Raw genomic sequence first — 11,960 nt, forward strand, 5'->3', positions numbered from 1 at the left:
GACAATTAAGGCGCTTAACCACAAAATGTGCTATATCCCTCTTCATGCCATTCCACCAAAAGACTTCTTGTAGATAACAGTACATCTTGTTGGCACCTGGATGAATAGAATACCTGGAGTTATGGGCTTTCGGGAGGATCTACTCTCTCAACTCACCCATCTTAGGAACACATAAATGACCCTGGTAGCGAAGCACACCAACTCCCCCTTAGGAGAAAACCTTAACTTTCTGCTGATGAACTGCACCCTTCAATTGAAGCAATATAGGATCACTGTCTTATTTTTCCTTAACCTCTGCTACCAATGAAGATTCTGATCTATTCTGAACTATTACACCACCATCTGACATGTTCATAAGGCAAACTCTTAAGCGAGCAAGCCCGTGAACATCTTTTGTTAATTCCTTCCTTTCTTCCTCAACATGTGCTACACTACCCATAGATAGTCTGCTAAGAGCATCAACTACTACATTGACCTTACTAGGATGGTAAAGCACATTCATATCATAGTCCTTGAGAAATTCAAGCCATCTCATCTAGCGAAGTTTTAATTCTTTCTAGGTGAACACATACTGAAGGCTCTTATGGTCTGTGAACACATCTATGTGAACACCATACAAGTAATGTGTCCAAATCTTTAGGGAAAATACTACGGCTGCAAGCTCGAGGTCATGAGTTGGATAGTTCTTCTCATGCACCTTAAGTTGTCTAGAAGAATAAGCTATAACCTTATCTCGCTGCATCAAAACACAACCTAGGCCGACTCTAGATGCAACACAATAGATCATATAACTGTCTGAACCCCCTGGTAGAGTCAGCACAAGAGCTGTAGTCAACCTACTTTTCAGTTCTAAGAAGCTCTTCTCATAATTATCTGACCACTGAAACTTAACCTTTTTTTGAGTTAACTTAGTCAATGGAGAAGATATGGATGAAAATCCTTCCACGAACCTTCTGTAATAACCAGCTAAACCTAAGAAACTTCTGATAGCTGTAGGAGAGGTGGGTCTGGCCCATTGCTTCACTGCCTCTATTTCCTGAGAATCCACTCGGATCCCTTCGCTAGACACTATATGCCTAAGGAAAGCAACTGATTGCAACCAAAACTCACATTTGCTAAATTTAGCGAATAACTAGCGATCTTTGAGAGTTTCCAGGACAACCCTCAGATGAGTCACATGTTCTTCCTCATCCCTAGAGTAAATGAGGATATCATCAATAAAGACTATAACAAACAAGTCCAAATACTGCTTGAACACCTTGTTCATTAAATCCATGAAAGATGCAGAAGCATTGGTTAGTCCAAATGACATAACTACAAATTCATAATGACTATTATCGAGTTCTGAACATTTTTTTTGGGATGTCACTATCTTTGACTCTGAACTGATGATAACCAGATCTGAGGTCTATTTTCAAAAAATGACTAGCACCCTGAAGTTGGTCGAACAAGTCATCAATCCTGGGGATAGGGTACTTATTCTTGATTGTGACTTTTTTCAACTACTGATAGTCAATGTACATCCTGAGAGAACCATCTTTCTTTTTCACGAATAACACTGGAGCACCCCATGGAGAAATACTATGTCTGATGAACCCCTTATCTAAAAGGTCTTCTCATTGCTCTTTCAATTCCTTAAGCTCTTCTTGAGCCATTCTTTAAAGAGGAATAAAAATAGGCTGGGTATCTGGAAGGAGATCAATTTCGAAGTCAATTTCCCTTTCGGGAGGAATTCCGAAAAGATCTTCATGAAACACCTCTGGAAACTCATTTACTACAAGACTGACTCAAGAGTTGGGGTTTTGGAGCTTGAATCCTTAACCCAAACTAGATGATAGAGATACCCTTTTGAGATCATCTTTCTGGCCTTAAGGTAGTAAATGAATTGACCCATAGGCACTAAGCTACTACCTTTCCATTCTAAGTCTGGTTCGCATGGAAACTGAAAAAGAACGATCCTATTTCTACAATCGACTGATGAATAACAGGAATGTAACCAATCCATGCCTAGAATGATATCAAAGTCTACCATTTCTAACTTTACAAGATCTGCTGAGGTGAATTTAAGAGACTGTGACAGGGAAATTCGTGTGTACCCGTCTAGCTATAATTGGGTCATCAACTGGAGTAGAGTCTGAGAAGGGTTTTGAAAGAGTTTCTGGACTGACACCGAAGTTTACTACTATATATAGAGTTACAAAGGATAGAGTAGCCACTGGATCTAACAAAGCATAAACATTAAAATGAAAGACTCGTAACGTACCAGTGACCACATCAGGAGAATCTTCCTGGTCCTGGCGAGCCTAGAGAGCATATAACATGTTCTAACATTAACCGCCACTTATACCAGATGAAACACCCTGCTGAGTTGGGCGACCTGCTAGTGCTGCTGGAGCTATAGACTGAGCCCTACTATTGTTACCTCCTTGTCCCTGTATAGAAGAAGGGCAATATCTCAACCTGTGACCAGTCTGACTACAACCAAAATATCCTTCCTTGCCTGCAAGACACTCGCCCTGATGGTTCTTACAACACTTTGGACAAGTTGGGTAGGTCCTGTTACCTGAAACACTCTATGAGACTTAGAGCCTGCTGCCCTTCCTTTCTAATCCTGTCGAAACCTGGGAGATGGGGCACTAGCTGATGAAGGTGCTAGAGCTGAAGACCTTTGGTGAAACTACGAGCGATTTCCACCACCTAATTTCTGCTGAGAGTACTCGTGGTTCCCTGTTATAGCCTTTTTGTTGTCTTTAGCTATTTCTTTAAGCTTATCTCCCTCAACCTGCTGAGCATGAGTCATGAGCCTTGAGATACTCATATCCTCCAACAACATAGCATTTCTGCACTATTTCTTCACCAAGTGAGATACCCCAAATAGGAACTTACTCATTTGTGCCCTGGGATAAGCAACCATATATAGAGCATACCTAGAGAGCTGGGTGAACTTAAGTTCATACTCTTATATTGACGTAGAACCTTGACTCAAATTCATGAACTCTTGAGCTTTAGCCTCTCTAAACGCTCTTGGAAAGAACCTGTTAAAAAATGCTACTGTAAAACACTCCCAAGTCACAGAAGCTGCATTCTTTACCCTGGTTTCCTTCCACTGCGTGAACCATATGTGAGCCACATCCCTAAGCTGGTAGGACGCCAAATATACACTGTCATTTCAAGTCACTTGTATCACTCCAAAGATTTTCTTGATATCATCAATGAAGTTTTGGGGGTCTTCACCAACTTGCGACCCTAAAAACTCAGGCGAATTCATCCAAACAAAATCTCAGACCCTAGGTACCACTGATCCATCACTAGTATTTATAGGAACTAGAACCTGCTGATTGTTCTGGTTGGCTACACTCTTAGCCAAAAGTTGGATAGCATTCCGAAACTCTACATTTGAAACTCATGGTCTGGGACTGGAGGAACTGTGTTAGCATTGCCGGCATTAGTATTCCTTGCATAAGCTCTACAAAGAGGCATGATCTGAAGCGAATAACCTCAAGTTAGAAAAGAGATCATATCCATACATGATAAGAATAACAAGAAAGTGAATTTTTTCCTAAAACACTTCGTAGCCTCCCCCTAATAGGTATGACACGCTTCACACTCATGAAAGGGACTCTACTTAGTGTTCCTTTTCAGACATCATAGGACTCTTAAGCCTAATTGTCACGCCCCGAGCTACCCTCGAGACGCGGACACGGGACCTAGGATCACAAGTGACCCCAAGCTAACCCTACTGGCATGACATGAGCATACTAAGAATAATAATAACTGATGTGGAAGCTTAAATATCATGAAAACGTAAATGATGGGGAATGCCCATTCTAAAACTAAACATATCAAATCTGAGAGATTTAATACAAGAGAAATATCAAACCCCAATACTAAGCTGAATCTAACTATGTCTGAAAATAGCCTCTAACTCACTAGAAGTTCGGGTACATGCCCCAGCTAAATCTAGCAAAATTGAAACTAAAAGACTGAAATACTAAAGTAAATAACATGACTATTATCCTCAGATAATAAGGACTCACCACTGATGCTGCTGAGATAGAGATCAAGAACCGATCTATGCGTGATCTGACTGCTGAAGACCTGAACCTACATCACAAAAAGATGTAGCATAGAGTATGCGTCAGTAGTTGAGAGGTACTGAGCATGCAGGATAGAGTAAAGCTAAAATAACATATAACTGAACAAGCAATAAAGCAAGAGTATAATCTGAACATGATATATATACTGAATACTGAGCTAACTAAATGCAATGACCAAATTTATAACATGCTAAGACTGGATACTGATTGTACTGAAATAAGGTCAATGCAATAGAGTATGACTAAACTGTGGGAGCAACTAATAGCTGACACAAAACCATATGAGCTAAATGTGGAGTTCGATGTATACGCCTCATCGAGAGGACCCAATACACCTGACCAGAGGTGTAGAGGCATGCTGGCGTGATCACTAAAATAATGCCCATAGAGGGGACTTACAACCTATGTGGCTCGTAGTTTTGGGACTATATGGGCGACTGACCCCAGTCTAACTCGGTATTATGCTACTCCCAATAGATTAAATGATTAACATATTAAGACTGGATTTCTGTAATATACTGGATAGCTCAAACTGTCATGAAAACTGATAATACAACAATTATGACTGATAATGTGACATTCGTAAACTAGAGCATGTGTATATAAGTAATAACGAACAATCTGACCTAGAATGCATAATTCATGAACTAACGAATATATACAACTAGGGTTTTGAACATCATATGAGAAACTGAGTAATAACATGATAATCTGATTTGGAACATTAAATTAACTAGTTCATGATAATATGTTGAAGTTCTAGAAACCCTAGGTCTAGTTAATACTAGGGAATCAATAATCTGACTGAATTCTAGGGACCTAATGGACGAAAGGAATCCACTAGTGAAATCCCACATACTTGGTGATGAATTCCATAGAGAAATCCTTCGATTTCAGGGCTAGAACTGGAGGAAACTTGCTGCATTCTTGAACTAAGGTTCTTGACTTCTTTCTCCTCTGAGCGTTCTAACTTTCTAAGTTTTGATGAATGATTTGACTTAGGTAAGTTCTAGTCATTTTTCTAGGCTAAAACTAACCAAAACCACATAGTTTAGGGTTAAAATGATGTAGTTTAGGGGTCCAACGAAATAATAAAAGACCAAAAGTCCCCTGACTTAGCTGCTATTAATGTCACTGACGGACGGAACAGACGGACCGTCGATCGACTGACGGTCCGTGTTGTTCAACCGTCGATCAAAACTGGAGGCTGGTTTCTGGGGTCTGATCCACAAACGCTATGGTCTGTGGGTCTGGCTGCGGGTCGACCCATAGACGAATTTAGGGGCTGAGTTCTGGGGGAGTTCCAGATGTGAACCACGGACCACCAGCACGGGCCGTGGGTGGCGTCCGTGAGTTGCACCTGCAACTTCTGGAAATCTACTTTAAGGTCTGTTTTTTGGATACGGGGTGTTACACTAATGCTCTGATACCAAGTTTGTCGCGCCCTGAGGCTACCCCTTTGACGTTAACACCTAACCTAGGATCACGAGTGATCCCAAGCTAACCCTGAGCTGGCATATCATAAACATACAAACTTTTTCTGAAATAAGAGATACCGTGCGGAAGCTAAAACATGAGATAACTAATGGTGGGGAATACCCAAAATTGGTCTGAATACATAAATACTAAATTAGAGTTAAAGATACTGAACTATAACTCAAAATACTAAAGTTGAATCTGTCTATGTCTGAAATAAGCCTCTGACTAACTAGAGATGTTAGACATGCCCCCAGCTAGCTCTAGTTAAACTAAAACTAAAATGAAAGACTGAATGTAAAAGAACATGTCTATCGTTCTCGAAGAATGAAGACTCACCACTGATACTGCTGAATATGGATCGGGAACCAATCTACACGTGATCTCAATACTGAGGACCTGAACCTATATCACTAAAAGATGTAGCATAGAATATGCATCAGTACTTTAAAGGTATTGAGCATGCAAGATAGGATAAAGCTGAACAAACATATAATTGAAAGAAACATACTGAATAATGATATAATCTAAACATGGTGAAGATACTAAATATACTGAACATGAATTAAACTGAATGCAATGACCAAGTACATATGATGCTGAAACTAAATACTAAAATATAATTGATAACCTGTTCAAATGCACTAGAGTCTCACTGTGGGAGCTACTATTAACCGACATAAAAACACATGAGCTAACGTGGAGTCCGATGTATACACCCCATCGAGACGACCCAATATACCTTGCCAGGGGTATAAAGGCATGACTAGCGTGATCACTAAAATTGATGCCTAATAGAGGGGAGTTAACCAATGGGGGCATGTAGTTCTGGGACTATGAGAGTGACTGACCCTAGTCCAATTCGGTATTAAGCCTACTCACAACTAGAATGTCTATAATACATAATAACTAAAATAATTTGGATAGCTCAATATTCTAACATGCTAACTGAAAATACAACATTAAGTAGTGGTAATGAAACATTTGAAATATGAGGAATGTATATTTGTTTATCTGTCCTAGCTAGTGTAATTCATAAACTAAATGAATCTACACAACTTAGGGTTCTGAGTTTCATGCAAGAAGTTACGCAAAAATATTACTAAGACTTGATAGTCTGATTAAGAACACTACAACAACTAAATCATAACAATTATATGAAGTTCTAAAACCCTAGGTCAAAGCTATATGTAAGGAAACAAGATTCTGACTGAATTTTAAAGATCTAGTAGATGAAAGGAATCCACCAATGAAATCCCACATACCTGGTGACGAATTCCACGGAGAAATCTTTTGATTTTGGGGCTGGAACCGAAGAAAACTTGCTGTGTTCTTGGAGAGGGCTTGGTCTACTAGCCTCTCTTCTTTTGCTCTAAGTTTGGTTGATTTAGGAGAATGATCTATTAGGGTATGTTTTGACTAAGTTACTAAGCTTAAACTGACAAAAATAGCATAGTTTAAGGGTTAAACGACGTAGTTTAGGTGCCCAACACATAGGGGAAAAGACCAAAAGACCATTGACTTAAAAGTTAACGGGCCATCGATGGGCCTTACCAATGTGCTGTGGACTGACCGACTATCCGTCCTGTCAGCCCGTCAATTGGCATATGAAAATGGGTCTGAGGGTCACGATCCATGGACCTGGACCACGGCTCATGGTCTGACCGACGGTCCGTAGGTCTGGCCATTGGTCATGCTTTTTTCTGACTATTCTGGGCAGGTTGCAAGTGGCCAACCACGGACCCTACCTACGGTCCGTGGGTCTACCTACGGTCCATAGGTGTCCTCTGTCGGTGGCACCTACAACTTCTGGAAATCTGCAATTTGGTCTTTCTAGCTTGCGGGGTGTTACAACTTCAATGTGCTTTATGTTCTCATGGTGGATCTGATTTTTTTGCTATTTGTATTGCACTAGTATTGTGAGCATGTAATGTAATGGAGCCATTAATAAAGATATGAAGTTCTGCCATCAATCGACACATCCACACAATTTCAAAGCACGCAACTGAAACTAATCTTTATTCTACCTCTGTTGATAATTTTGAAATTCTTGGCTGCTTCTTGCACTTCCATGAGACAAGTGATGATCCGATTAACATACACCATCCTATTGTAGACTTTCCAGAGTTTGGACATCCTGCTCAATCTCCATTTGCATACCGTTTGAGATTTAGAGATGATGTTGAATGAAAGAATAGACCTCAATTAATTGTACTCCGAAAATAGCGAATGATTTTGCAAAGGGCAAAAATATGATGTTGGCAAGGATTTGTAACAAATTGGCTCAAGAATTGAACTGGATAAGAGATGTCAGGTCTTGTTATTATCACATAAATTAGACAACCAATGAGCCTCCGGTACAATGTTGGTTCTGCAAGAGGGTCACCATTATCATTTTTGTACTTTACATTGATCTCCATAGGTGTGTGAGCTACCTTTGGATCACTTAGACATGCTTGTGTGACAAGATCCTCTGGATACTTCCTTTGGTTTAGCATGATACCATCCTGCAAATTTTCAACCTCCAACCCCCAAAAAAATGTAAACCTGCCAAGGTCCTTCATTTGAAAGTTGCATTAAGAAGATTCTTGAGCTGTACAATTCCATTCTCATCATTGTCGGTTATAATCACATCATCCACATACAATAGTAAAATTTTCATACCAGTATTGGAGTGTCGGATGGATAATGAATAATCTGGAAAAGATTGAGAAAATCATGCACTTATGATGGTAGATCAAAACTTCTCAAACCATGCACGTGGTGCTTGAATGAGACCATAAAGAGATTTCCGAAGACAACAAACCATATCAAGTTAAGCTTAGTTTTACCCTGGAGGAGTTTTCATATATATAATCTCATGTAGTTCACCGTGCAAAAATGAATTTTTCACATCCATTTGATGAAATTTTTACCGTTTGATGGAATCTATAGTTAGCAACACACGAATTGTCGTCATCTTTGCAACAAGAGGAAAAGTCTCCTCATAGTCCAGGCTATATTCTTGTTTATATCCTTAAGCTACTAGTTGAGCTTTGTACCTATCCAATGTGCCATTAGACTTCATCTTCACAAAATAAATCCATTTTCTCCCAATAACAGAAGCTTCAACCAGTTTAGCTATCAAATCCTATGCATTATTTTCTTTTAAAGCCGAAAGTTCCTCTTCCATTGTTTTTTTCCAGCAGTCATGACTTTATCCCTATTGGTAAGTCTCTGCAGCACGACTCAGTTGTACAGGCCCCTTGCCTTTTCCTTTCCCCTATTGGAGGAAGTTTGGCATGTGTACTTCGTGAGGGTGCAACACTCTTGTTGATCACAATGCCTTGGTCCCTCTTGCGGGGTGGTTGATTTCTACCGAAAACCTTAGGTCTAGTCATACCTACAAAACAACATCAAATAGACCAATACATTAGAAACAGTTCGAAAATCATCAACTTTGAAAAATGTGTAGAAAAGCTCGCCGAGTCATTCATCGAGTCGCCGAACACATTTGGCGAGTCAAGTATGGCTCGCCGAATGTTCTAGACTAAAAATTCTCATAAATCAGCATAGGTCAGTGATGTCTAGGCCTTTCAGAAAATCGCCGACACAATTCAGTAAACTAAAAGTAGATCGCCGAATGTTACAGACTATTTTTTAAAAAATAAGGGCTTAGAAAGGCGATCAAAAGGATATTTGGTGAGTCGCCGAGTGAACTCAGTGAGCTTAGGCATATCGCCGAATGTTACAGAAACATTTCACCCATTTTGAAGGATAAAAAGGTGATCCAGAGGTCATTAGGCGAACCATCGAACCATTCAACGAGCTCGACTAAGCTCGCCGAAAGGTCCTGCATTCCCGATTTTTCCCGTGACTGTAACACTCTGGAAAATAGTAAGTTAAACTAGAGCCTAAACATAGGGGTAAAAAACATAAAATGACTCCCCGTATATTGGAAGACTTTCTAGAGTTGAAATAAGGGTTATAAGGGTTAAGGACAAGGGGCCAGTGCCAAGGCAAAGGGGCCAAGCCAAGGCCAAAACCCAAGGCCAAAACCCAAGGCTGCCCCTAGCTTGAGAACACTACCTCACCCTTCACGAGTGGGACCATGGATTGTGGTCTTAACCACGGCTCATGGAGGGGGATTGTGAACCTTCTTTGGCCATGGAAAAATGGCTACCAAAAATCCTAGCCACTGCCTCAACTTCATGGAAAGGACCACGGCTTGTGGTCTTAATGACGCCTCATGGAACCTTTCGTGAAGATGAATTAGGCATGATGGCTTGGGCACAAAGTAGCCTAGCTACTGCCTCAAGCACCACGAGAGGGACCACATCTCGTGGAGTCCCTCGTGGGATTGCCTTGGGCTTGTGAGCCTCATGCCCTTTTTCCCTAGCCACTGCCTCACCTTCACGAGCAGAACCATGGGTCATGGTTCTCACCACGGCTCGTGAAGGTGGCTCGTGACACCTGGGTGTGGATATTAAATGAGGGCTAGTTAAGTCATTTCCTATTTTAGTCCAACTAAAGTGAGGTCGCTTTGGGTATTTTTAGGGGTACTATATAAGTCATTTTAAGTTCAAATTCACCCAAAACAAATCATTAATTCACAAGACCCAAATAATTCCTAAAATCCTCTCCCTCATAGTATTTCTCTCACTATAAATCCTCCATTGAAGAAGAACAAGAACTTGAAGACTAGGGCTCAAGAACTCATCTTCCTTACTTAAATTCGTGGGGAAATCTTCAATCAAGGTATGGGAGTCTTGATTCATGGAAACCTTTTTTCCATGAAGCCCTTAAACTTTTAATTTCAAATTAGTAGATTCTCCAAAACCTAGGGTTTTTAATCTAGTCATGGGTTCTTCCTAAAAACAATTTCAATGAATTAATTGTCTTACATTATGATTGAATTGTTATTTCATGGTGCTTTTATAATAAAGTCCCCCATGAACCCATGAATTTCCCCATGACCCAATTTCATGAGTTGATGATGTGGGTTGGTTGATATTAGAAGTATGTCAATTGATTATGTTTATGTTGAATTAGTTATTGAATCATGAAGTTCCTCTTATATTATGTAGTAATTGTGTATGTTGGAGTTGATTGTGATCATGGCCCTTGAAGGGAAAAAGTATGAGGGTTTGTACATCTTTATGAGAATTTTATGTGAGCTTATGATTCACTTAGAAAGTGAAGATCCTATGATGATAGTGTAATTGTGGTATTGCTGTAAGATCATTCTCCCCTACCCTTACACATGACTATTTATGATATGTTTATGACTATGATAGTATTGTTGTGTTGAATGAAAGGCTATTCTTTTGAACACATTATGAATATGATGTGAAAGTTTACTCACATGATGATGAGTCTAAGGTTGACAGGACATTCTCACCTAATGAATCTATGAGCTATTAGGATGTTATGTACTTGGAGTGCCTAGTGCATTCTTTCATGAACATAAACTTAAGTAAAAACTTAATATGAATGTTAAAGGGAATTATGCTTAGCACCGAGTGGATATGAAAATGAGATGGAAGCTTTTATGTTAGAAAGTCCGGCTTCCCAAAGTAAGTATCTCATGAGATGGAAACCTTTTACGTTAGAAAGTCTGGGTTCCTAGTAGCAATCTCCTTATCCCATAACTATGTTCCCACATAGGTCTTTAGCTAGTGGATCCACCTAAAAGCTAATATGTTAGTTCTACCTTAGGCAAGTAGGACACCGAATTCGATGTAGCTCACATGGTCTATGTCGGTTAAGGCTATATTTCCCGATATGGTAAGAATATGAATATGACAAGAACATGAACTATAACTATGACTTCTTAAGAGGTACTACTTTGTATGAGTGGGGGTATGGGACTCCATTTGTGCATTGCACAAGTAGGCTTCAAGAGTGGTTATGGTAAGGTTCTCTTATGCTATGAAGACTTATGAATTATGCATGTATGTTATGTATTATTGCTAAGGATGACCTTACTTGCTACAAGTTATGAATATGAATGTTTCATTGTCTATGAATGTTGGCTAATGATGAGGTCAAGGTAAGATATGTATGATGTTGGTGATCTAAAAGTGGTACTTGGCATTTTATAGGGTTATGTGCTCTTACCTTTGCATTGCACTAGTATATCTTTGGGTTGCTTATGATATGGTTTGACTTATGTTTCTTCACAAATGTGTATGATGGCTTTTAAACTTGACAAATGCATGATTTGAACTAAATGTGCCTTTTAAGCATGTTTTAAGGATTTTTATGCATGGCTTCCATACGTCGTACTTTTTTGTGCTAACCCATATTCTTTACTTTTTATACAAGTATAGGTCCTGGTCATTGAGGTTACTTCTCTTTGGTTGAAGGCTTGGATCGATTCTCTCCTTGCCTTGGTGAGTCCTCATG

General features: G+C 39.7%; 1 protein-coding gene across 1 annotated transcript; it reads right to left on the minus strand.

The window, feature by feature from the left end:
• Positions 1–2,330: 2,330 nt before the first annotated feature.
• On the minus strand, positions 2,331–2,818 carry LOC125842883 (uncharacterized). The gene is made up of 2 exons (XM_049522166.1): positions 2,682–2,818; positions 2,331–2,556 (listed from the first exon to the last, which is right to left on the minus strand). Exons 1-2 carry the CDS (start codon positions 2,816–2,818, stop codon positions 2,331–2,333), a joined length of 363 nt encoding a protein of 120 aa, XP_049378123.1.
• Positions 2,819–11,960: the final 9,142 nt, after the last annotated feature.

The sequence above is a fragment of the Solanum stenotomum genome, chromosome 10 (assembly GCF_019186545.1).
Source record: "Solanum stenotomum isolate F172 chromosome 10, ASM1918654v1, whole genome shotgun sequence".
NCBI classification, from domain to species: Eukaryota; Viridiplantae; Streptophyta; class Magnoliopsida; order Solanales; family Solanaceae; genus Solanum; species Solanum stenotomum.

Bases quoted from the DNA above. Each gene is read 5' to 3' on its own strand.
- LOC125842883 (XM_049522166.1), bottom strand. From the start codon at position 2,818: ATGAGTATCTCAAGGCTCATGACTCATGCTCAGCAGGTTGAGGGAGAT. The intron at 2,557-2,681 runs GTAGTTTCACCA...TTCAGGTAACAG, and splicing joins TTAGGTGGTGGAAATCGCTC to GACCTACCCAACTTGTCCAA.